At 39.2% G+C, this 27,005-nt stretch overlaps 1 protein-coding gene across 1 annotated transcript in view; it reads left to right on the top strand.

Moving 5' to 3' along the window:
- Nucleotides 1–27,005, top strand: part of megf11 (multiple EGF-like-domains 11) — a 119,232-nt gene that overhangs the window by 76,953 nt on the left and 15,274 nt on the right. The window contains 10 exon segments of the mRNA XM_046864274.1: nucleotides 325–461; nucleotides 1,413–1,625; nucleotides 5,862–6,036; nucleotides 9,388–9,508; nucleotides 11,047–11,210; nucleotides 11,415–11,517; nucleotides 17,032–17,178; nucleotides 18,665–18,799; nucleotides 26,494–26,622; nucleotides 26,913–27,005. The exon segment at nucleotides 26,913–27,005 is cut by the window's right edge and continues 36 nt beyond it. Of these exon segments, the coding sequence (XP_046720230.1) occupies nucleotides 325–461; nucleotides 1,413–1,625; nucleotides 5,862–6,036; nucleotides 9,388–9,508; nucleotides 11,047–11,210; nucleotides 11,415–11,517; nucleotides 17,032–17,178; nucleotides 18,665–18,799; nucleotides 26,494–26,622; nucleotides 26,913–27,005 (1,417 nt within the window).

The following is a 27,005-nucleotide window of genomic DNA, read 5'->3' as shown; positions in this document are numbered from 1 at the left end:
GTAATTTGGGGCTAAACTAGGGGTTAAATGAATATAGAGTTTTTGAGACAGGGGAGTAGTGCAGTAGAGACTGAGTGGCAGGGATACTGCATATGGGGAAATTTAAGAGTAAAAGAAATGTGAGCTATGTCAAAGAACCCAAAAGCAATTGATGGCCATTATTAGTATTAAAAATGAAATGTGCAAAGTCTCATTAATAATCATTATGTATCATATTTCTGTTAAATCCCTGAGGCTTTTCTAACCTTGATTTGATTTGTGTAAATTGGTCTGTTTTATTCAGCAACACTCACGCATACGCTTTCTTTCTTTATCACACCACAGGGATCTGTGTGTGCCCAGCCCTGCCCATTAGGCAAATTTGGCATCAACTGCAGCAAGGACTGCTCGTGCCGTAATGGGGGACTGTGTGACCACATTACTGGACAGTGCCAATGTATGGCAGGTTACACTGGCCGGAGGTATACAAGAGGGATTAAAGATTCAATTATCACTTTATCAGTACATAAATCACAGATCTATTTATTTATTGTCTCATCTTCTTGTTTTAAAAAGAAAACAACAAAAGAAAGAGTACATGTTTACTTACTTATTATTATATGTTGATCTGCTTAACTGTTGTGTGCATTTCAATTTGATCCTTCTACATCTATCAACCCCACTCCTGGCTCTGCCCTGGATGTTTCTAGCCATTAATTACCAATAATGGAGTTGCATTTGAAGACAATTGAAATGGCTTCGTCTCGTTATTGCCCTCAGTCGTCCTGCGGGTTTATTAGCTTGCTAAGGCGATTGTGTGTAGGATAAAACACTTCTAGGACAAGTCCTTCTTTTTCTCTAATATTTGCAAAATTGCTCACATTCATTTGCTCTGTGACAGGTGAATTAACCCAGCAGGAATGATCTGAGATTGTGTTAGGACACCCCTTCTCCTCCCTCACCCCACTGCAATAACACCCATCTCTCCCAGTACAGCCGCTGCTGCTGTAATTTAAATGCGAAACATAACCAGTCCATTTTATAATTTAATTGAGCTATTTATCTGTCTTCTAATGGCTTCATTGGACACTTGAGATTGATGCTCTGCCAAGATTGTATATTTAACTTCTTGAAAAAGTCCACTCTCTTTAAGTTACTTTGCTATTCCACACATAGAACAGGCCATGGTTTTCATTATATGCACTGTGGGTAATGACAGTTGCTTCGCCTTGCTCTACTCCAATGGAGAAAATAAGAACAAATAATGCCAAAACATTGCTTTGACTTATAACCTCTAGATTTGCCCGACATTCAATATGACATTCTTAGACTATGTTTTCCTAATGAGTTTCTTGCAAGAGTTTGTCAGAACACTGAAAATTAAGAACGTGGTGAACTCTTCCACTTTCAGCCAAATATGTTTAATGTGCCAGGTGCCAGGAGGAGTGTCCTGTCGGTACATACGGCCAGCAGTGTGCCCTCCATTGCGACTGTCAGAATGGGGCCAAGTGTTACCACATCAACGGTGCCTGCCTGTGTGACACTGGCTTTAAAGGACCACACTGCCAGGAAAGATTCTGCCCCCCAGGGTTGTATGGGCTTATATGTGACAAATACTGCCCCTGTAATACTACAAATACTTTGAGGTAAGCACACAGAGCTAAAGACTATACTGAACTCACTTACTCTAAATATCATAGCCAACACCTAGGCAAGACATCATATATTTGCCCATCTTTTTTCAAGGATATGGATTGTTGCAGTCATGCATTACAGCACCTGAATCCACAAAATAGATTCTCTGCCTTGACCAGAAAAGCTCATTAGGAGGTGGCATTATAGGTTTAGAATATATTAAAAACTACACAGTTTATTTATGTCCAAAGAGAAATGTAATTACCTTTTGACTTAAATAAGAAATTATCTTATTCTTTTATTATTAAGAACTTTAGAGGAAATACATTAGGTCGAAAGTAAAGGTGAATATATGTGTTTATTAAAAAGGATGTAGAAGAGATGGTATTCTTCTCAGTTGTCACACAATAATAGTATACTAGTGTTATAGAACTACAGATGCTTACATTGGGTTTAGTCAATTTATTAACATGTGATAGAAAACACATGTCTGTGTGTAATCACCAGGAGTCTAGTTCTGTTTGTAGTTGCCAGGTTTTATTTTTATAATTTTTTTTCTATAAAAGTAGTACTACTACTTTCTTTTGGCTTCTCCCATTAGGGGTCGCCACAGCGGATCATCCACATGTTCGATTTGGCACATGTTTTTACGCTGGATGCCCTTCCTAATGCAGCCCTTCCCATTTAATGGCTGGGCTTGGGTCCCTGACCGGGAATTGAACCCGGGCCGCAGCGGTGGGAGCGCCGCATCCTAACCACGAGACCACCAGGGAACCTTTTTCTATAAAAGTAGTAAACATAGTATAATAGTATAATGATCAAGTATAGTATCAATGATCAAGAGAAATGGGACGCATCTGAGCAAATTTTTAAGTGTTGTTACAAAGGTTCTGAATAATTAATATAAGACTTAATATATAGCTAAAATATATACTATCAGAATTCTGTTTTTACTTTGTTATTATTGGGTACTGAGTATAGATTAATAAGTAAAAAATCAGTATGATAGTACACAATAGTGAAATAGTGGAAATGCTGGTTGATAGTTGTCAGAGATTCCCCCAATCACATTTGCAGCTCTATGAAGCATGTCCTTTTGTTTATTTTATATTTTTTTTGTTTATGTCATGTCTCTAGCCTGTCTCATGATTGATTTAAGTGTCTTCTTGTTCACAGCTGTCTTCCAGATACTCAGACTTCTGTAATTCAGCAAGCCCTGTAGTTGCTTGTTCCTTGTTTCATTTGAACCAAATCTTGTTTTGTTTCTCTTGTTTGTGTCCTTGTTTTGCCCTAGTCCACATGGTTTGCTGATCACTCGATTTTAGCCTATTCCATTCTTTGATTCAACCTGCCTTTAGGACTATCTGCCCGTTTATTTAAATAGAGTGCATCCGGAAAGTATTCACAGCGCTTCACTTTTTCCACATTTTGTTATGTTACAGCCTTATTCCAAAAAGGATTAAATTCATTATTTACCTCAAAATTTTACAAACAATCCCCCATAATGACAATGTGAAAGAAGTTTGTTTAAAATCTTTGCAAATTTATAAAAATAAATAAATAAATAAAAATAAAATGTACATAAGTATTCACAGCCTTTGCCATGACAAAAATTGAGCTCAGGTGCATCCTGTTTGGACTGATTATATTGAGATGTTTCTACAACTTAGAGTCCACCTGTGGTAAATTCAGTTGATTGGACAAGATTATGAAAAGCACACACCTGTCTATATGAGGTCCCACAGTTAACAGTGCATGTCAGAGCACAAAACCAAGCCATGAAGTCCAAGGAATTGTCTGCAGACCAGGATTTTACCGAAGCACAGATCTGGGGAAGGGTACAGAACATTTCTGCAGCATTAAAGGTCCCAATGAGCACATTGGCCTCCATCATCTGTAAATGGAAGAAGTTTGGAACCAGCAAGACTCTAGAGCAGGACTCAGCCAAACTGGGCAATCGGGGAGAAAGACCTTAAGCAGGGAGGTGACCATGAACCCGATGGTAACCGAAAGTGCGGAGAGAGGAGAACCTTCCAGAAGAACAACCATCTCTACACCACTCCACAATCAGGCCTATATGGTAGAGTGGCCAGATGGAAGCCAGTCCTCAGTAAAAAGCACATGACAGCTCATCTGGAGTTTGCCTGAAGGACTCTCAGACCATTAGAAACAAAGATTTAACTCTTTGGCTTCTTTGAAAAAGATGAATGCAGCAATTTACAGGGATATCCTTGATAAAAAAAAAACCTGCTCCAAAGTTTTTTTACCATTTTTTCTTTTACCAGAGCTCTTTAACCATTTTGTCATTATGGGGTATTGTTTGTAGGATTTTGAGGTAAATAGTGAATTTGATCAATTTTGGAATAAGGCTAGAGCATAACAAAATGTGGAAAAAGTGAAGTGCTATGAATACTTTTAAACATTACAGTGCATACCCGCATTATATAACAATATTCAACTGACAACTGTTAAATTGTTAGATTGTTTGTTTTACCCAACTATTTTGAGTGACTACAATAATAGGATAATATACAATGAATAAAAAAGGGAGCATTTTGTTTAAACATACCTTAGGAGCCTAATAATAATATATAGAGGGTGATACTCATTAATATTCCTAGTAATTAATAATAATGCAATAATGCTAACGTGCTAAGTTTTTTAATTTTTTTAATTGACCAATTTGGAATCCGCTCACATCACTTGGCTGCTAAATCATAAACCAACATTTTGATACCATAATAGTACAATAAGGGATGGAAGCCAAATTGGAAAAAAAAAATTATACTTGCAGAAACTCACAGTTTTTAGTTACTTAATTAACTGCACACACTCCCTATTAAAGACCATATTTAAACACCATACAGAAAATGTGTTGCTTAGTGAGAAGGGAAAAAATTAATGCAGCGGAACAATGGGAAAATATATTAACTAACAGTAATCACTTTATCCTGGTTAAGGTTGTAGTGAATTTGGATTCTGTCTAAGGAAAAAAGAAATTCACGCTAAATAGATTACAGGATTATAGACAAAGCACTGACAAAAGACAGGATGCGGCACTGGTCATTGCATAGTTGAAGATGCTGCAATTTTCATTGGGAGTGACGAGGATGGACAGGATTAGAAATAAGTCTATTTGAGGGACGGTGCAGGTAGAACATTTTGGAGACAAGGTGAGAAAGGTGCGATTGAGATGGTTTGGTTATGTGTAGAGGAGAGACATGGAGTATATCGGTGAAAGAATGCTAAGGATAGAATTGCCAGGCAGGAGGAAAAGAGGAAGGCCAAGGAAGAGGTTTATGGATGTGGTGAGGGAAAAGATACAGGTGGTTAGTTTAAAAAAGTGATTTGGAAACAGATTATCTGATGTGGCGACCACTAAAGGGAGCAGCTGAAAGAACATACATTTATTCACGTGGGGGTGATTTTGTATAGCCAATTTACTTAACACTTTGTTTTATATCATTTATATTATTAATGTATCGAATGTGTCATATGTTTAAATTATTGCCTTTAAGAGGCATATAATGTTTGTTATTTGTGTGTGTTCATTGCAGAAATGTGAAATAGTACGACCAAAATGCAATCAAATGCTAATGACCCTAGTACAATTTCTTAAGAATGTCCTACAAATTGTTACTTCTTTTCAAAGAACAACTTCTGTTCTCAGGATACTCACTATGCACGTTTAACTAAACTATACATATGGTTTCTCCTTTGTTTTTGGTTTAAAGAAATATATTATAGTCTGACATTGATTTTTTATTACATTAAATTCGGGGGTGAATATGTTGTTTCACAAGTTGCACACTTTATATCCATTCTATTCTATTCAGCAATTCCTAAAACATTATTTTTTATAAGAACTGAAGCTGTGGGCTGACCAACAGTTCAGTAAGCTTCTATGAAACTAGCAAAGACAGCAGGCATATCACTTCACTTTACAGCATTTCTGAATGTGTAGTGTCTAGCTCTATTCACTTCATTCAGCTTTCAAGCTGTATTCTGAACACCTTTCAGTGATAGGACTCCCACTCACTGTTTATAGCACCTCATGCATCCTTTATTCATTTTAATTTCCTGCCCGTCTTTTATTCTTACTGTCTTGTTATTGGAAGCAGTGTTTGTTGGTTTGGTGGTCTTTGTATCTATTCAAATATTTCTTCTATCCATCTCTTGTTTTTTTTTTGTTTTTTTTGCATAATCCCCCCCCCTTCTCTCTATCTCCCCTCTGTTTTCTCTCTCAGCTGTCATCCTCTATCAGGGGAATGCTCTTGTACAGCAGGATGGACTGGTCTGTACTGCAATGAGATGTGTCCTGCGGGCTACTACGGTGAGGGCTGCAGCCTAAAGTGCCAATGTGCTAATGGAGCAGACTGCCATGGGGTCACTGGGGCCTGCATCTGTGCTCCTGGTTTCACTGTAAGTCCACCATCCGTCATAGACCTATTTATACTAAAGAAATCCTATGCTGTAATACAAGCAAATCGGCTGAGACCTGACTTCAGCTATTATAAAAGAATATAAAAAAGACTTTTTTTTCGTTTTCTTGTGAATGACCGCTTGGTGCAAATGATTTTTTGGGGGAGAAAGTGAGGTAGGTGAGGAGGGGTAATCACATTCAGAGCACATTTTTACCCTGGGCTACTAAAGGAACAGCACAGAGAAAAGTGCTGTATTGTTATGGAGATCTGGCACTTGACACATCTGCCATCTCACAAAATGTGTTGTTCAAAGTTATTTTCTTGTCATCTCATTTGAGGCAATATTGTAGCTCAGCAGTGGAGTTTAGCTTTTAAAAATCATTTTATAGAGTTGTACATGCACATGCAAACTAACACACCTGCAGTTTTTTGCATCCTTAAAGCTCAGCAGGCAATGAAAGCTTAATACTGCCTCATAATAGACATGACATGCTACACAGCAGGCCTGGACTTAATATAAAGACCCTTGCCAAATGAAAAAAAAAGAAGAGTCAGAGAATCCCTCTGATATTAATAAAAAAAAGTGTCTGGCATATGGAGTATGCTATACAAATCAGAATAATGGATTACGCCAGTTCTGGATTAGCCTTCCTCTCCGTAACTATTAAGCAATGAGGGAAAACAGATGAAGATGTAAAGATGAAATATGAGTGGTCAGATGCGATTAAGAATTATATTAATAAAATCCTGCCTCCTGGTTTTATTGTTTTACATCAGTATGTTATTGCAAGCCTGTTAAGGAGTAAATGCTTTCTCTTGTGATTTAATAGAAAGATACAAAACAGAAAAGATACACGAACAATGACTTGGTGAACTGCTTCAGCTGCATGTATTTTCAGTTACAAAGAGTGGAAGTTTCACAGTATAGATGAGGATCGACACTGTGCTGGAGATAAAGAGATAAGCAGTGGCCTGATTAAGACAAACACAGAGCAGTGTGCTAATGCCAACTCTTACCTTGGCTAGAGTTGTTGAGCTGTCTGGTAGCAGAGCTGCAGTGGCGGATTGCACCAACTAGAGAAGACATTGCCTTTATCTCCATTTTCTTCACCTGCTCCAAGTGCTGGATTTTAGAAGACTTTTGCCAGTTTTATTAAACACAGCTAGAGGAGCTTTGCTCAGAAACCCGAGTCAACTACTTTGCAGAATGGGGACACTATGCTCTGTTTCACAGTTAAATCTTCCAGCCAGGCTTATAGAACGTCAGAAAAAAAAAAAAAAGAATGCACATGCAATAGCCCCTAGAGCTGTTATACAGTAATATATCTTGGCATAAAGGATGTATATGATTGCAATTGAATGTAAAGTGATGGTAGCACGATAATATATGGAAATGTATTCTCCTTCATACCTCCCTAAAATACCAGCGGTGTCAAAGTCTCTCTGTTCTTTGTTCTGGTTTGGTCTGAGCCTTGCCTGAGCCCATCATCATATTCAGTTTTCTTTATTCTGGCTCGAAGCCTTATTCTTTTTATCGTTACAACTCCAGATTTATGTTACTGTCACTAAACCTTTGCCCACACTTTAAACTTTAAAAGTTTTTGTTGGTGTGATAACAGCTTGAATTCTCACATTCACACCATTCAAATGCTTTTCAAGCCAAATTCTATTTTCACACACTTTCAGCATATTGTTTATGGGCCAATATTCAAAATTAGATTCATTGTATAAAGGATGTTTATTTGTTTAATGCTTAGCCTTTTTTTACATTGGATAAGGTCGATATTTATGCCATTGGGAAAGTTTTAGGTATTATTATACATTCCATTATAAATTATACATTTTAATGTCTCAACCATGTCATCTGCAAGTACATGCTTTAAGGTGACACAAAGCAATTAATTTGCATCATATACTGCTATATTGCACATTGTGACCAATTTTAATTCATGAATTAATTGTGCCAAAGAACAGCTACTGTCAGGCTCCAAATGAATCTTTATCCCCCAAAGAAATTTCCTTGGTTAGAGCTTTGAACCTTTTGCATTAAAATTTCTGTGTGTCATTAGTGGTTGAAATGATTTTACCACAAGATCACTCACCAGCAAATTACTGGCAGTCAGGCCAACAAACTTTCCAGCTGCATGTGCTGCTGCACTCACAAACTACTTTCACATCTCCACAATCCCTTCAAGAGAACTGCCAACGTTTGCAGTCTGGAAGTTGTCACTTTTGAGCGGAACAAAGATAACAGCACGTAGATTGATAAAAAATTAATTCGCAGATGTAAGCTTTTCATGTGGGCATGTGGAGAGAGAATGGGTGCAGATGGAGTGGGAGCGTGCGTGAGACGATGAGCATGATGAGCAGGGAGAAAAGCATAGCAATGAGAAGTGAGTGCATGAGAGAGATAGTAGAGAAATAGAGACAGAATGTTGGAAAGCAATAGAGTAAAACGGAGCGAAAAAGAGAGACAGAGAGAGCGGGAGCGCGAGAGAGAAAAAGCTCTCACAGCTCAGTGAAATTCTTCATTCAGGCTTCACTCTCAAACATACTTCCAGATGCTAATGAGCTCCGTCCCACTGCTTGCACGAGGGAGTCAGGAGCCGCCCTGCACTCTGCTGCTTCACCACTAATTGGCAGGCTAAATCATCATGTCAGCTGTCAATCGGAGGCAGGGATGACACAGCCAGGTACTTGGGATGACCAGCTAAGGGAGCTAGGATCCTGCTAAAGCACACAGATTGGATAGGGTCTGGCTCAGATAGAGCCAGGGCTTTGAGAGTTCAGTGCATCTTAGTCACCAGTAGCTGGATGATAATGGATAGGGGCTGCAGGGCTGGGCACATGGTCTGCTCATTAAAGCTGGGACATAGGGACTGAAACTTCCTCTACTCCCATATGCTGCAGATCCAGGTTTTACCATTCTGCCTCATTTGTACACGTGATTCAACTCATTACCTAATTACCAGGGTCTTTATGAGCAGAATTTGACATACCAGAAGAGGAAAAACCTGAGTCATTCCTTCCATTCTTAGACGTGATAATCTGTCATATTGGCTTTGGCGTGCATTGTACAGAAAGGTTGCATACAGATCTTTTGTTGATTCGAAATGTATTATGCAAAGGTTCACTGAGATGCTGATACTAGTCATAAGAAATGTATTAAATAAGAACGGTTGACAGTGCTATCCCAAGCAGGTATCTCTGGCAAGAAATTTGGAAGAAAAATATTTATTTAAACATGATGATATTTCATTAAAATTACTGTGTGTGTGTGTGTGTGTGTGTGTGTGTGTGTGTGTGTGTGTGTGTGTGTGTGTGTGTGTGTGTGTGTTTTTTTTCCTAGGGAGAAGACTGCACCCAGACATGTCCTCATGGATTTTACGGAACTAACTGCTCATCTGCCTGCCACTGCCAGAACCAAGCCTCCTGTTCTCCCATTGATGGTTGCTGCATTTGCAAAGAAGGTGCAGTATCTCTTACACTCTGTCTTTCTATTAACTAATCTTCTCCCTTTTTGAGTCAATCTGATACTCACATAAATTATGGATATTTACATAAGCTCAAACAAGGATGCAGCATGAACAGCACAACAAATCAATGTGTCGTTTAATCAGAATCACTGAAATTGATTTACCATTGCCCACTTAATCAGTTCTTGCATCACTTTAAGACAGTCATTGATAAATTCTTCGTCTACATTTATAAATACGACATTGACCATCTCATTGTAATCTGTTTACCACTAGATCATGCTGGATTTAGAATACCTGAGAACAGAACTCAAAATATATTAAGGATTTATTTAAGTTCAGTGCATGCTATTACAAAAGACTGTTTCTTAGATCAAAGGATTGAAATGCTTGGAGGAAGATGCACAAACTGAAGTAAATTAATAACAGAAGTCTGTTTAGACTGTAATGCCACACCAGCATCTGCTGAACTGTGCTCATGGGAGTATTTTGTGTGCAGCTAAGTGCTAAAGTTTGTATAGCTTAATGACAAAGAGGACAATATACTTTACAGCAGCAAGACAGGTATGTTACATTTTAGCCATTCATCCCTTAAGCATTAAAATGGCAAAATAAGTAATGTAAAGATGTTTATTGGGAAATAAACGAGAAATTATCAGTTAAAAAGTTGCCATTTAATATGGTAAATGGACACAAATACTCTCCAATAACTTGTACTCATCTTATTGTCTTGCGCCTCTTACACTACTACACTACAGCAATACTATGAATAGCTTTAAGACCCTCTCAGCTGAAATATCTGTAATATTTCTGTGTTGCTAAACTTAGAGTACAAGCTTTCTGAGATGCCGCTACTAACTCTGCCATATTCAACATTTTGGATTGTTGTCATGTCAAAGTATATATCTACATTTAATTTTTGCCAGCATTATATTTTGCAACAGCTGTGCCTGGCATCTGGATGACTGTGCTTGGATAAACCACTGGTGCTGCATAAACATGGGTTAAGCACTACTAGGACATACAGCAGCAGTACAAGAGTTACAGATCCAGTCCCATCAGGCTGGGAGCAAGATCATTACAGTCACCACCTTTAATCTACATTACCATTCATAATTCACCAGTCTGCTAAGAGCTAGTGTTCTTTATGGCTTTCCTTTGCTCCTTTTCTCTCTTTCTCTCACTATGTAATGTCTAGCCTGAAGCCATGCAAGTATTTTGTTCATTGACCTCAGTGCAGCACAGGCATCAGGAGGCTTAGGTCTTCCAGCTCCTCTATCTGATCTGACCTCACTTCCCTTTTCTACCTCCCTGAGCACCACCTATTGATTGCATTTAATTATAGACTAGAGAAGGTTTATTTGAGTAAAGTTAGAGCCATTATAGTGCAGTCTGTAATGAGTGTTGTGGATTACTAGAATTTAGAACTTACCACCTCTGGTTAGATACATTAAAACTGATAACAAGTGAATGAACAAGAAAATCAATTAATGGGCTTCCTACCATGCTCTTTCCCTCTCTCTGTCTGCCAGGCTGGAAGGGTGTCGACTGTTCCATCTTGTGCTCTAGTGGAACATGGGGTCTCAACTGTAACCAGACCTGTACATGTTTAAACAGAGCTGCCTGTGACCCCATCGATGGCTCTTGCTCCTGTACACCGGGCTGGAGGGGAAAACACTGCCAAATGGCTTGTCCTGTAAGTGTGTGGGATCATACCATATATGTTATTACCACCTAATTGTAGCTACACACAGTATATTTGACCTGACAGTTTTGACTAATATTGATTTTATTCATGTTTGTGTGTGTGTGTGTGTGTGTGTGTGTGTGTGTGTGTGTGTGTGTGTGTGTGTGTGTGTGTGTGTGTGTGTGCGCGTGTGTGCGTGCGTGCACACATCAGGATGGCACCTATGGGCTGGAGTGTCAGGAGCACTGCGACTGTAATCATGCCAACGGATGTGATGCCATCAGTGGCGACTGCTTCTGTTTGGCAGGATGGACTGGTGAGTAACAGCATGCAACAGTGACACTAACATTACACAAGCAAACACCCTGATTGTTACATGACTCCTAAGCTTGGCATTGGAGACAGCATACACACACCATAACTAACGACACTGAAAACATAGCCAAAATCAAACTCCGATTAGCCGTAGATGAGACATAATCATTCCATTCCTCTTTGTATCCATGTCTGTGAAATCCATAGAGAAAGTATGGAAAATTAAGCAAATTACTGCGCTCACCATTATGTGGACTTGCAATGGGCTTCAGCTGAACATTACTGTAATAGCCTTGTCTGCTGTTAAAGTGCAGAACTCATGCTCATTTTCATTTACTTCATAGTCTCGAGTTTGCCTCCAGCCAAATATTCTGACCAGTTTGTAATTTTTAAACCCTAAACAATGTAAATTAAAATGAATTTGATATGCTGCAGTGAACTGAATCAGCCCATAATTCTGCACTTTTGAAATCTATATTATTCAGATCTATTTTTTGCTATACAGCTATCAACCCTGAAAAGGATTCCACTTCCAGCTCATACACTGCTTCCAATATCAAAGCCACACAGATAGCTAAGGAATGATACCCTAGTGTCAGGCCATGCTCACTTTCATCTGGCCCACATGCCACCATGAAATGATGGTAATGAACTCGTCTGAGCCTGGCTGTCAGAATACAGCCACAGTTCCACTTTGCTAAGCTCATATCTGAGACAAAATATGCACCTGAAAGTAAAAAAAAAAGAAAAATGCATGCCAGTTTTAGGCTGGTTATTACCAATAAAAAAAAATTATAATTGTGTCCTATATGTTGCCTGTGATAATCTGTATTAGAAAATGTACATACTATAAAATAACTAAGAAAATAATAGTTTTGTACCAATAGACCCCCAGTAGCCTTTAGATAGCCCTATTTAGCCATTTTTAAACAATGGAGCATTTATATTGAGAGTTTAAACATGCCATCTAATTATTCTGTATACTCTCAGGGATAGTTTTAAAGCCATATGGCCATATGAGCAGGCTATAAAACTAGGGCTGTGTGTCCATTTTAGCCGAGTTAGAGAGTGGAACAGGCTCAGCCTTTGTGTTCAGCAGGAGACAGAAGGGTTGGGCAGCAGAGAGTATGCAGGGTCTCTATATCTCACATCACCCAGACACCTATTCTGGGAAAGGACTCAGCTCTCATTACTGGCAAGAAGGAGCCGGTCGCGCAAAGATCTCACGCTCTGAATCCTGCCCTGGTCTCGGCCATCTGCCCTACCTAATGGAGTCACCGGGGTGCAAATGGGCCTGTGAGACACACTGAACATCTGAAGAGACATGCACTGCATGACAGTGATTTATGGAAATGCAGGGACACAAAGATCTACAGGAGCATATAGCACGTGAGACAAGAGAATGAAGGCTCAATTTGGTGTTTGCACAAATGGCAGTGGAAGAGGATATAGCAAGAAAATGGGAATTGAAGTGCATGAATGTATTTATGACATAAAGGGTAATAAATGCATAAGAGCTGGTGTGAGAGCAGCATGAAAAAATATGAAGAAATGAGATGGATGTGATTTTCCTAGCAAAGGTGTTAAAGAAAATAAAGATGTAGACGGCTGGAAGGAGCAATGGGGTAATGATCAAAAGTGGAGATATGTAGTAGAAAGTATTTTTATCACAGAAAAGGGGACTGGGAGGAAAAAGATTAAATGCTTACTCCAAAAGAAACTGTGTGCACATGTAATATTGAGTAAGATAGAAAAAAAATGAAGGTAGACAGGGAGAGAAAGGTGTGTGGAGAGCTCCAGAACAAGAAGAATGTAACACGACAAGCTCTGCAACGCTCTCTCTTGAATAGTTCAGTATGTACAGTATTACTCTTTGCACATATATCTTTTACATCATAGCAGCTCGAGAGGCTTTCTTAGGCTACCAAATTTTTTTAACCTCCCCAAAAATATTTGAGTTATGACTGTTATGGTATCACTGCAGTGGGAAAAGAAACTTATCTACTGAGCGAATTGAGCAGAAGCAGACTGCACACATACATACACAGAAAATGTCATTTTCTTTGAGAGATGCGCTTGGCAACCACACACACCGATACTCTGTAAAGGCAGAACAAATTTTGCTGACATACTGAAACTGTAAATAGTTTTGTATAAATCCACATGTAATACTTTATAGCTACATATACCAATACCAAAAAAAAAAAACAATACAACCTAAAATGTAAAGTTAATAGAAAATGAATGACTTTTTTCTTTTTCAGTGCATTCATAGGTCACACTGTATAGTTACGTTCATTTCATAAGTATTATTTCTAACATCAAAACAAAGCATACCTGCATACACACACACACACACACACACACACACACACACACACACACACACACACACACACACACACACATATTATCCTTTTGGCAAAAGATGAGTTTCACAAATTCTATAGTATTAGGGGGGAAATGGATGTTAACTAGTTACCTGATAGCCTCTCTTGTTTGCCTCAGGATCATGTAAATGGTGCTGAAAATAGAATATTCATGATATAGTTGAGATTAGAACAACAAATGCATCTGAACTACACAAAAATGGCTGATTAAAAACAACAAAATATTAGTGCAGTTTTTCCTGGTCAGTGTGAATTCAGTAGTTCATCTTCTGCATTTGTCTTTTCCAATTAAATATGCATTTATAAGTAAAGGAAGATAAGGAAGAAGAGATTTTAGAGCAGGCTCTTAAGCCATTTTATAATCATTTAAATATGAAATATAAATATTAAAATCAAAAATTCCTTTTCTATTCTTGACAAATTATTGGACCACGTAGCATGTGTAAATTTGTACCATTCCTTACTCTCATTGAATTACAGTGTTAAATCTTTTTTTTTTTTTTTTTTTTTTCTTTTAGTCCCTGCAGCCTTTTGTTTCTACTAGATTAAATCAGTCAGTCAGTGTCTTGTTAGAAAAAAACAGGAATGTTTATTGGCTCTGGTAGGATCATTACTGTGAGGAGGACTGTATTCTGACTGACAACAGTAAAATAGGCTGGTTGGTATTGTGGTGACATAGCCTGTCTGTGCTTTTTACAGGTTCTAACATGGATGTAAAAAAGAATATCTGTACTTGATGAAAACGAACCACTGCTACATTCACCCCATGTGTTCTTACACACTTGTCATTCATTCAGCAAGGTCCTGTAAGACAGAGATGGCAAACTCATATTTTAGAAGACTCTTTAGAAGACACCTTTTCCCTCAAGTTAAAGTAAAGACGTTTGGGCTCTGACATGTACTTAAGTAAAAAGTAGACATTACTACTACCTGTTTTAGAGTCATACTGGTTACTGGACCCCACGTCATATAAATATATTAATACAAAAGAATTTCAAATTTTGTTACCTAATTAATGTTTCCAGGCTGAACAACCAGAGAAAAGATGATGATGATCAGGTGAAGAAATGTCTCTGTTCTCAGTCATGTTTCTATCACTGACTCCCTCTGTCTTGTCCACGTTAGCTATACTTCTTGTTGCCTTCTGCCTTGCTCTACGACTGCGGTAGATTGAAAAAGCCACGCAATGACAAGAAATAGGTTGATGGGCTGAAAACGATGCACTATGAGAGGAAAAATATTGATCACGTCGACAAATAGATTAAAACTAAAGTAACGAGCCTGGTTTGAAAATGTAAGAGGTAGAAAGTACAGATATTTGTGTAAAAAATGTAATGAGTGAAAGTAAAAAGTTGTCTAAAAAAAATAAATAGTGAAGCAAAGTACTGATACCAGAAAAATCTACTTAAGTACAGTAACGAAGTATTTCGACTTCATTACTTTCCACCTCTGCTGTAAGATGTTCTTAAATGACAATTAGAAAGCAGGACCAACAGTCATAAGTGTTTTATGTAAATTACCTGCACATTCAGTTGTATCTATAGTCTAATGTGGATGAGTGTGTTTGTGTGATGTGACACTCATCATAAAGCAGATGAAGTGTGTAAGGTACACTGCTGAAAACCTCCCTTACTGGCTAGTAGTGTCATTGACTCATTTTCATCCAAGTCTTCTCAGTGAATACTTCTTTTCTACTTTTTTTCCTTTAATTCTTGCTCTCCTCATTTCACTCTGCAAGTTTCCGGCTTGTCACCATTAGGGTTTGCTGCACATTTCTATTCTTAACTATTGTTCACTGTAAAATGGCTGTTTTTCTGGCCATGCAAACCAGACTATAATTGGGCTTGCCCCCTCTTTGAAGTGTCCAGGCTGGTTTTGTCTTAATCACTAGCCCCTGCAGGCTCCAATTTGTCATTACTCAACACCAACACAATTTTTTTGAATCTCCCACCATCCTACCATAAAATCTGTGCAGGTATGAGACTTGGCTTGAACACTAGAGTCAGGTCTAATTCAAAGCTGAACGAGTAATGCTGCTTTAATGGCTATGTCATTCACACAGAGAAGTCCCTGTCAAAGGAAACTTCAAATGAGGGCTCATAAGAAAGAGCAGCTGCATTAAAGTGTGCTTGAAATGCGTGTTTGTGTGTGAACTGCACCACTCAATCTTTGTGTATGGTGTTAAACTATACTATATACATTAATTGTGTTTAGTTTTTGCCTTTATATTTCAGTTTTCATTGTAATGATTCCTACATGAGTATTATTGGTGATATCTGGTGATTACTGGTGATTATTGCATTATTATTGGATTTGTATGTATTTATATGTATGTATGTATGTATGTATGTATGAATATATGTATGTATTTTTGTATGATGTATTAGTGTATAATGTATGCATATTTTCTGTTTATGTCGAAGTACCAGTATAGCACATGACACTTCAGCACTTTCAATTTAGACAGTCTGACAGGCAGCAATCTTGGGTGTGTGTGCATATGTGTGTTTGTGTGTGTGTGTGTGTGTGTGTGTGTGTGTGTGTGTGTGTGTCTGTTTTCTTGGTGGACATCTTCCCTACTTCTTTTCACACAAGTTCTAGCACAGCTAAAAGAGAATAATAGAAGAGGCCAGGCCGCTCGAGGGACTCGGCCCTGTTAATGAACATGCTGCACTGGCAGGATGGCCTGGTCTGATCAAAAATACATATGGAGCAGAGCACGGTGCCGTGGCCAAGAGACGCCTGAATCCGCACACCAAGTGCTTTCAAAACTGGGACTGATGTCTTCAGAGTGTGCTGCCACTCAGCTTGGCACAATACACACATGGCCTCCTGGGTTTTAGCTTAGCCTCGCTCTCAGAGTTGTATACAGAAGCACACTTATGTGGAGTCACATGGTGCTGTACACTGCTTGCGTCCTGTACTTACATTACTTATTTTGGATATCCAACAGTGTAGCTCTGGTCTTTTATAGCATCAAAAATTTCTGCTTAGTCCATTCATTTATTGCCTCATGTTTGGTTTTGCATATACGTATCTTCTCAGAATGTTTCCTGTCAGTTTGCTAATATTGACCTAAGGCAATTTTGTTTTAATCTTTGTTTGTATATGTATTTCTTAAACAGGTATCCACTGTGACAATGTCTGCCCTCAAGGCTTCTGGGGGCCAAACTGCTCCATGACCTGCTCATGCCAAAATGGAGGCTCATGCTCCCCTGAGGATGGCACCTGCGTGTGTGCTCCGGGCTACCGTGGCACATCCTGCAAAAGATGTAAGCATTTCTTTCAATATGTCTCTTCAAAAATTGCTCAAATGACAGAGGGTCATGTTAATAAATGTGGATTCTCTCCTTTGTGGAGTTAAGTGGGTGTCCCAGTGAGAGTCTAAGGAGAGAAGCACTTAACCCAGGGTGAACCCTGGCTTAAAGTGCAGACCAGCCAGCTCTTCATCATGTGCCAGCTTGTAATCACTGCATTCTCACTCCAGGCCTTGCTTCCTGGGGATAGTCTGGGGCATTAGATGACCATCATCAAATCCACCTCTCACACACACCCTCTTCTTCCCTCTCCACCAGTGTGCTCAAATAATAAGGCTGCTGATTGCTAATAATTTTTATTTTTTGTAGTGAACAAAATCTGTAAACAAAAAAGCTAGTGACATGTTTCTGTGTTCGGTGACAGAATATAAAGGAGTGTGTGTGTGTGTGTGTGTGTGTGTGTGTGTGTGTGTGTGTGTGTGTGTGTGTGTGTGTGTTTATGCATTAGAGAAGAAATTATATTTACCTTTCGCACCACAACACTTTAAACTCTGGACTTGCACAGCAAAGTGCACTTTATATATTTATTTATTTTATACCACACCATACCGCACACAGACACTTTATGGACACTTTACACCACACCATACCGCACACGGACACTTACGGACCCTTACACCACACCATACCGCACACTTTATGGACAACCCACCACAAAAATTGCCTATTGTTTACACTTTGTTACACATTGTTTACTGTTTCACTGTCTACTGCTATAAGAATTTTTTTTGTATATACATTTTTCTCTTTGTTTCACATACATATATCTTTATATATCTTTTATATCTTATATTGTTATATTTTATTTTATATAGTTTTTTTAACTTTATACTTTATTTATCTTCTTCTTTTCTTTTTCCCCATCCTATTCCCCTCATGCCGGACCGTCGTATAAAGCATTTCACTGCATGTCGTACCCTGTATGTATGTGTATGTGATGAATAAAATTTTAAAATATATATATATATATATTGTAAAGGTACAGTAATCTCAATTACAAGCGGTCCTCCACCAACATATAGGTGAGGTCAGCCTGCCCATACGGCTTTCTCTTAATATAAACTCAAGGTTGAAACTAAAAGAAATGATTCCGTACCACCTTACGAAAGGTTTCATTGGCATATAGCAGTTGGAGAAAGAGGAAATTTCACAATTTCTTAACATCCACCTCACTCTTTAGTCTGTTGTATTGCAGAGTTAACATTATGAACTACAATATATCCAGCTTTCTTGAACGAAACTCAAAGAAATTACTTTTTTAGTTCCTGCTTGAACCTCAGTGTAGATGAAACTGATAAATATTAATGGCACAAAGGTTTCCTACTATGCTATGTCTCTTAATGCACAAAATACTGCTCTGAGCTTTTCACCTACCTCTCTTTTCTTTCGTTAATCTTTAATCTCCTTTTCCCTTGTGTGCTCCCCTTCATTTCCATGCCAGCCTGTTCTCCTGGGTTCTATGGGCATCGCTGCAGTCAGACATGCCCACAGTGTGTGCACAGCACTGGTCCATGCCATCATGTTACAGGCCAGTGTGAATGCCTGTCTGGATTTTTTGGCCCACTGTGCAATGAAGGCAAGTAGCTCTTTTTTCCTTCTTCTCATTTTACCACTGCCTCACTCGCTCTTTCTCTAGAGTAATGTATCTTGCATGTAACTTGTGTTTAATCTGCCTCTGATCTAGCTGATGCAATGACTGTTCATACACATCCAGTTTATTACAAAGGATGATGACAGATTTTGATACATAACTTTAATGAAGCAACATTGTGTTAAAGCTCAAATCACCTGCAGTGGGCCAAATTATTAGAAAAGAATTATGAAAAAATTAGGGTGATACAGTTAATGATCATCTTGCACTATGCCATCCCCAGACTGGTACTCAGTGGGAAATGGGTAGGGTACTCATTTGTGGCACAGCGAGCTGACTCCACTTATCCATCGTACTGCAGATAATTGGCATTATCACTGACACTGACAAATAACCTTCAGAGAAAATCTGAATATTGCTGAGGCCATTCTTTCTGACTACAGACAAACAGTGATGCATCAGATCAATGCCGTGGTTATCCTGTTCAGTGCTCTTGAACAAGGGAGAGAAAGGAAGAGAAGCGAGATTGGTGCAATATACAGTAGCCTTTTCACATTTAGTTTTAATTGAGTCAGAAAAGACATCACAGATTAGTGCTTTTTTTTTTACTTTTTTTTTTGCTTGAGCACACAAAATTAAACACAATGACTTGATAACTGGATTGCAGATGGTTAGATGATGACCACAACTGAAACCTTGTCTTTTAGGTAACTTGGAAGCTTGAGTTCCTATTTCAAGCTCTCTGGATTCATGCTCTTTGTCTTAGTGTGTCTGTGCACTTATGTATTGCTAATAAGTGGTGACATAAATTATATCCAAATGCTTAGTCAGCCAGTGTTGTAAAGTTATTTAAAATGGCAACTTCATTCTTTTTATCAGCTGAGACACCATTTCATCAGATGTTATGAGATCAGGTGTAAGTACTCTGGCCAAACACTGGGCAAAATGATCCGACTTACCAGAATATAGACACAAATAAGAAGAACCAGTTTTCGAATCGTAAGAGTTAACTGAAAATACAGTATACATGGCCACACATACCTGGGCACAACTTAGTTGTCATGGCTGTGCATTCCATACATACAACAGTGAAATATTTGATCACAAAGGGAGGGTTATTTTTCACTATTAAAGTCCTATCAATTGTTCAGCATCACACTCTTAGTGAATATAAATCAAACAAAAATGACAGCATTTAGGCACTGTAACATAATCTGCTTTTTGTTAAGGGGAGGGGAAGAATAATCTTTTTTATGTGTCAACTTGGCAATGATAAAATATTTCACAAGTTATTAATAAATCATTCCCCCTTTCAGCATGTGAAAGCTATGTTTTTTATACAGCTTTAGGAAAGCCTTTGTAAATTTATTTTTCATTTAACTATCTTGCTTGGTCCACTGGTTAGTCAAATCCTTTAATCACCTTAGAGCTTACTAAACAATTTTGTATTTTTTAACCTGCCTCTTCAACTAGCCATCTGCCAACAGTTTCAAAGAGATTATAGATTTTAGGGTAATGACTGAGTCTTTTCTTTATTAAGTCTAGAAAAATAGAGCTCTCTAATACTGTGCTACAGGTTGGTGAGAGCAGGTCCAGTATAAAGTGTTGATTTATTACATGGTCTCCTTTCAATCCAAATTAGCTCATTTATCATGCGTAACTTCATCAGTAGCACAGTGCAAAAGGATGTTAAGTTCAAATAGCTAAAATGTCAATCTGATGATGCCTTTATACAATCAGCACTGACATTTAGTGGATGTTTTATTTCAATATATTTTAGAAGAAATGCCACACCTATTTCCGCCTTTCTAGCTAAATTGGTTTACACCAGAGCACTGTTTAATTCTTGCACGGATTAGTCTGGAGGTGTTCTTTTCAAGAACAGTAATGCAATTTACAAGGTACATTAATTGTGAGATTTTGTAAATGAATGCACACAATATATAATATATAAAATTAATGTTGGGAGAGTAATGGATCTTCAGAATAGAGGACTGTATGCTTCCTTTGTAACATGATATGCTATGTTATTTATTTACTTCAAGAGAGCAATTAATTACATTTTTTATTTTTTATTTTTGCTGATATAGCATACTGTGAGATAAGAGATAAAGAACTTCACAACTAGCCACTTGACATACGCTTTCATCATTTCCCTAGATAATTTAACTCATTTTATTTAATGTACGCATTCATGATTCAAAATGGAACCCAGCCATTAGGGTTGCACAAGCCAATGCACTCTTAGTGCCGGTCCCAAGCCCTTAGTGCCCAGATAAATGGGGAGGGTTGCGTTAGGACGCGCAAATCAAATATGCGGATCAGGAAAGAGAAATTCATACCGGATTGGTCAAGGCCCGGGATACCAACAACCGCCACAGGTATCGTTAGCCAACAGGGTACCGGTGGAAATTGGGCTACTGCTGGCTGAAGGAGGAGAAGCAGAGAAGGAAGATGTCTACAGAGATGGCAGGGAAAGGAGAAATAGAGGAGAGTGGAGGTTCGGGTTAGTACTTTAAATGTTGGTACTATGACTGGTAAAGGGAGAGAGTTAACTGATTATGCTAGAGAGGAGAAAGGTAGGTATGTTGTGTGTTTAGGAGACCAAGCGGAAAGGAAGTAAGGCCAGGAACAGTGGAGGTGGGTTTAAACTGTTCTATCATGGTGTGGATGGAAAGAGAAATGGTGTAGGGGTGATTCTGAAGAAAGAGTACAGTAAGAGTGTAGTGGAGGTGAAGAGAGTTTCTGATAGGGTGATTAACATGAATCTGGATAAATGTCATCAGTGCTTATGCTCCAAAAGTGGGTTGTAAGATGGAGGAGAAGGAAAAATTCTGGAGTGAGTTGGATGAAGTGGTAGAAGGTGTACCTAGGAATGAACGATTAGTGATTGGGGCGGATTTCAATGGGCATGTAGGCGAAGGGAACAGAGGTGATGAGGAGGTAGGTATGGCGTTAAGTAGAGAATGTGGAAGGGCGGATTGTGGTATATTTTGCTAAAAGGATGGAAATGGCAGTGGTGAATACAGATTTTAAGAAGAAGGAGGATCATAGGGTGACGTATAAGAGTGGAGGAAGGTGCACACAGGTGGACTATGTTCTATGTAGGAGATGCAACGTGAAGGAGATTAGAGACTATAAGGTGTTGACAGGGGACAGTGTAGCTAGACAGCATCAGATGGTGGTCGGTAGGATGGTTTTGTAGGTAAGGAAGCAGAGGAGGCGAGTGAGGACTGAAAGAAGAATAAGATGGTGGAAACTGAAGGCGGAAGACTGTAGTATGAGGTTCAGGGAAGAGGTCAGACAGGGGCTTGGTGGTGGTGAAGAGGTGCTGGATGATTGGGCAACTACTGCAGAAGTGATAAGAGAGAGAGCTAGAAAGGTACTTGGTGGGACATCTGGAAATAGAAAGAAAGACAAAGAGACATGGTGGTGGAATGAGTTTTTGCAGGAAAGCATAAAGAGAAAGAGGTTGGCAAAACAGAATTGGGATCGGTAGAGAGATGAGAAAAGTAGGCAGGAGTACAAGGAGATGCGGCAGCAGGTAAAGAGGGATGTGGCGAAAGCCAAGGAAAAGGCATATGAGGGGCTGTATGAGAGGTTGAACACTAAGGAAGAAGAAAAGGATTTGTACTGATTGGCCAGACAGAGGGACCGAGCTGGGAAGGATATGCTGCAAGTTAGAGCAATAAAGGATGGAGATGGAAAAGTGTTGACAAGTGAGGAGAGTGTGTTGAGAAGATGGAGGGAGTATTTTGAGCAGCTGATGAATGAGGAAAATAAGAGAGATAGAAGGTTGGATGGTGTGGAGATTGTGAAGCAGAAAGTAGATAGAATTAGTAAGGAGGAAGTGAGAGCAGCTATTAAGAGGATGAAGAGTGGAAAGTCAGTTGGACCAGATGACATACCGGTAGAAGCTTGGAGATGTTTAGGTGAGATGGCAGTGGAGCTGCAGACCTGCAGTAACTACAGGGGAATTAAGTTGATCAGTCACACCATGAAGTTATAGGAAAGAGTAGTGGAAGCCAGGCTGAGAGAAGAGGTGAGCAGCAGTATGGTTTCATGCCGAGGAAGAGCACCACAGATGCATTATTTGCTTTGAGAATGTTGATGGAGAAGTATAGAGAAGGTCAGAAGGAGTTGCGTTGTGTGTTTGTGGATTTAGAGAAAGCGTACGACAGGGTGGCAAGAGAGGAGTTGTGGTATTGTATGAGAAAGTCTGGTGTGTCATAGAAGTATGTGAGGGCGGTGCAGGACATGTATGAGGACAGTGTGACAGCAGTAAAGTGTGCAGTAGGAACGACAGGTTGGTTCAAGGTGGAAGTTAGACTGCATCAAGGATCGGCTCTGAGCCCTTTCCTGTTTGCAGTGGTGATGGACAGGTAGACGGACGAGGTCAGACAGGTGTCTCCATGGACTATGATGTTTGCGGATGATATTGTGATTTGTGGTGAGAGTAGGGAGCAGGTTGAGAAGAGCCTGGAGAGGTGGAGGTAAGCGCTGGAGAGAAGGGGAATGAAAGTCAGTAGGAGTAAGACAGAGTACATGTGTGTGAATGAGAGGAAGGGCAGTGGAGTGGTGTGGTTGCAGGAAGAAAAGAGGTAGTGAAGGTGGAGGAGTTCAGGTACCTGGGGTCAACAGTGCAAAGTAATGGAGAGTGTGTTAGAGAAGTAAAGAAAAGAGTGCAGGCAGGGTGAAGTGGGTGGAGAAGAGTGATAGCAGGAGTGATTTGTAATAGAAGGGTATCTGCAAGAGTGAAAGGGAAAGTTTATAAAACTGTGGTGAGACCTGCGATGTTGTATGGTTTAGAGACAGTGGCAGTGAGTAAAAGACAGGAGGCGGAGCTGGAGGTAGCAGAGCTGAAGATGTTTAGGTGTTCATTGGGAGTGATGAGGATGGACAGTATTAGAAATATGTTTATTAGAGGGTCAGCGCATGTAGGACGTTTTGGAGACAAGGTGAGGGAGGCATGATTGAGATGGTTTGGACATGTTCAGAGGAGGGACATGGGGTATATTGGTAGGAGAATGCTGAGGATGGAGCCACCAGGAAGGAGGAAAAGAGGAAGGCCAAGGAGGAGGTTCATGGATGTGATGAGGGAAGACATACAGGTAGTTGGGTTGAAAGAGACAGATGTGGAGGACAGGGGGGTATGGAGACGAATGATCCGCTGTGGCGACCCCTAATGGGAGAAGCCAAAAGAAGAAGAAGAAGTGGGACAGCGCATGTAGGACGTTTTGGAGAAAGGTGAGGGAGGTGCGATTGAGATGGTTTGGACATGTTCAGAGGAGGAACATGGGGTATATCTGTAGGAGAATACTGAGGATGGAGCCACCAGGAAGGAGGAAAAGAGGAAGGCCAAGGAGATATGTATGTGGTGAGGGAAGACATGCAGGTTGTTGGATTGAAAGAGGCAGATGTAGAGGACAGGGGGGTATGGAGACAGATGATCCGCTGTGGTGAGCACTAATGGGAGAAGCCGAAAGAAGAAGAAGAAGATTCATGATACAAAATGGAGGATTTTTTTATGCTTTTCTCATTTTGTAAACACTATGTCGTGTTGAGCTCTGAAATGTTGTTTTGTCATTGATATAAAGCAAAAAAAATAATGCTCCCTTGAACTTTTAATACCCAGCCACCCCTGATGCCACATAATACCAAACAAAGTGCATAGTTCCATTAGTTTGACTTCTTTATGCAGTCAAACCGAAAAGCCCTTTCAGCAGCAACTTTAGTAGTGTTATCTGGGCTGATTAGCGGCTCACTATCTTACATTATTGCAGTTTAAGGCCACAAAATAAGCATTAAACAACAGACAGAATTGGCCAGTTATTCTGTAGCCAGTGAAGCTACAAAGGTTTCTGATCCCAGTGTTGCTGTTACACTCTGCAGCACACCAATAATTTGTAAAACAAACATTTCATGGTATACTTTGAGAGTTGAAAAAAAAATGAGTTATGTATATTTATTACAGTGAGACTGCAACAAAGACAAACAAAAATAGTCTCAAGGGTAAACTGCAAGACTTGACAGATATGCTATAATGCACTATTCTATTATAAGATATGTGTGCATTTGTATTAGAATTTTGCAAACTGAAACAACCTGGTTTGATTTCCTCCACACTAGGATTTCTATTCTTTGACAGTTGTCTGAATGAAGGGTGCCCCAGCCCTCTTTCACTATTTAAAGCGAGGAAATATTGATTGTGTGGTAAGAGTACTACAGAAATACATATTTGATTTAAGCTGTGTTTCAGGTCAGTGAAGCATATTTCCAGCTCAAACTAACAAACCTTTATATCCACTTCCCCTTTCACAGCATCCACCAGAGATTTTGAAATGAAATATACAACTTCACATAATAATTAACCAGTCTTTTCATGAATAAAGGAAAAGCAATGAGCATATATAGAATTCACTTTCATGGCTTTCAGAGCTGTCTCATGAATAAATGTTTAATATGTTTAAGCAGAAAAAGGATAGATTTTGGGAAAGGGGCCTAGAAAAAAAAACTGGGTTAATTTGTCTGGATCATAATTACTGGAAAAGAGGTAGGGCACAGGAGAACTGTAGTTCAGTCAGTGTTGGTGTCTCAGTTCTGCAGTTATATGTCCATGAGAGCTCTAATGAAGCTCTGATGGGCAGAAGGATGATACTAGAAGAAGAAACTATACCCCTGAAACAAGAAGGAACAAGTCCCTTTGGGTAATAAGGGTCTGCTTTGAGGGAGTTGAAAGAGGCTTTTTCTTAAGGAAGAGGTCTGCAGAGATATGATTATTAAAATAAGCCACTGTCACAAAGATTTAATTTTAACTTTTCTTTAAAGGAGACACCTTATCTGATTCTTTTGTGCCATCCCATATTTCCTACACAGCTCAGGCATCTATTTACCTGCTAGCCCCTCTCTCCTTCTCTTTGGTATGTACCCGATTAAACTCCTCTGTCCTCCCCCCTCAAAAGAAATGAGACGGGGGTAGTAAAGACGAAACTTTAATCTGAAATGAAATCTCTAAATGAGTCAAATGTCAGAAGCCAGCTGAAGTATTCGTTTTATTAAAAATGTACACAAGCTCTAATTTTAATTCCATGGCACATCAGTCGTCTTTGTTCTTGTGCACGGTGAATAGGCGCAGATGGATAAATGTGGAGTCTGATAGATGTGCATGGTCTGCTCAAACAGGCTGTGAATCACTCATTCCTTCATTTTCTAACATCAAATGCCCTGGCTCTCAGAAATGTCACCTGGGCTCGTGGAACACATGAAAAGTTAAGTGTAGTGGATTTGGATAATGTAAGCTTATTTTGCTGCAGTGCAATCTACCACCCTGCAAGGTTTTACTTCCAAACATGGCATCATAGTTAACACACACGTTTAAATATTTATATGTAATATGTCATATTTAGCTTTACATTGTTGTATGTGTTAAACTAAGTTTGATAGCTGTTCAGAAACTGTTTTGCACATTTCACAAGAATTATTGGGACTTGAGTTCTCTATATTTTTTAATTACTGTGTTTAAAATAATAGCTTTGTTTGAAATAGCTTTGTTTTATGTTTGGTTTGTAAGTTATACTTACAAGCAGATAATGCAGTCAGATGTTCTATGTTATGGTGCCCTCACTGCATAGTGGTTAATTCAAGTGCAGTGTGCTGAGTGTGGTGTGTGTTGTCGGCAGTGTGTCCCAGTGGCAGGTACGGGAAAGCTTGTGCTGAAGTGTGTCTCTGCTTGAACAACGGCACATGCAATCCTATTGACGGCTCCTGCCAGTGCCTCCCTGGCTGGATTGGAGATGACTGCTCACAGGGTATGAATCAATTAACCCCTCTGAATTTCCTCTCTGTCATTCTGTCAGCTCTTTGCTTTTTTCTCCCCCCCCCTTCCACCTCTGTCTGCCTCACTTCCTTTCTTCTTCATTCCGATTTGATTATAGTTATAGAAAAACTTTTATACTGCTTAGACTTTGTGCATGTTTTATACATGTGTGGTAATGATCATTTAATAATAATATTATTATAATAATTTTTTTATAAGGATTGTGGGAGTGTAAATATGTGTTTATTAGATCAACTGTGATGTTGTGTCTGGCATCTGCAGCATGTCCTATAGGGCAGTGGGGTCCTGACTGTCTCAACTCATGCAACTGTCACAACGGAGCCCAGTGTAGTGCCTATGATGGGGAGTGCAGGT

This window comes from Silurus meridionalis, chromosome 13 (genome assembly GCF_014805685.1).
Source record: "Silurus meridionalis isolate SWU-2019-XX chromosome 13, ASM1480568v1, whole genome shotgun sequence".
Taxonomy (NCBI): Eukaryota; Metazoa; Chordata; class Actinopteri; order Siluriformes; family Siluridae; genus Silurus; species Silurus meridionalis.
Note: the sequence above shows the minus strand (reverse complement) of the source record. Positions and strands in the feature narration are given on the sequence as shown.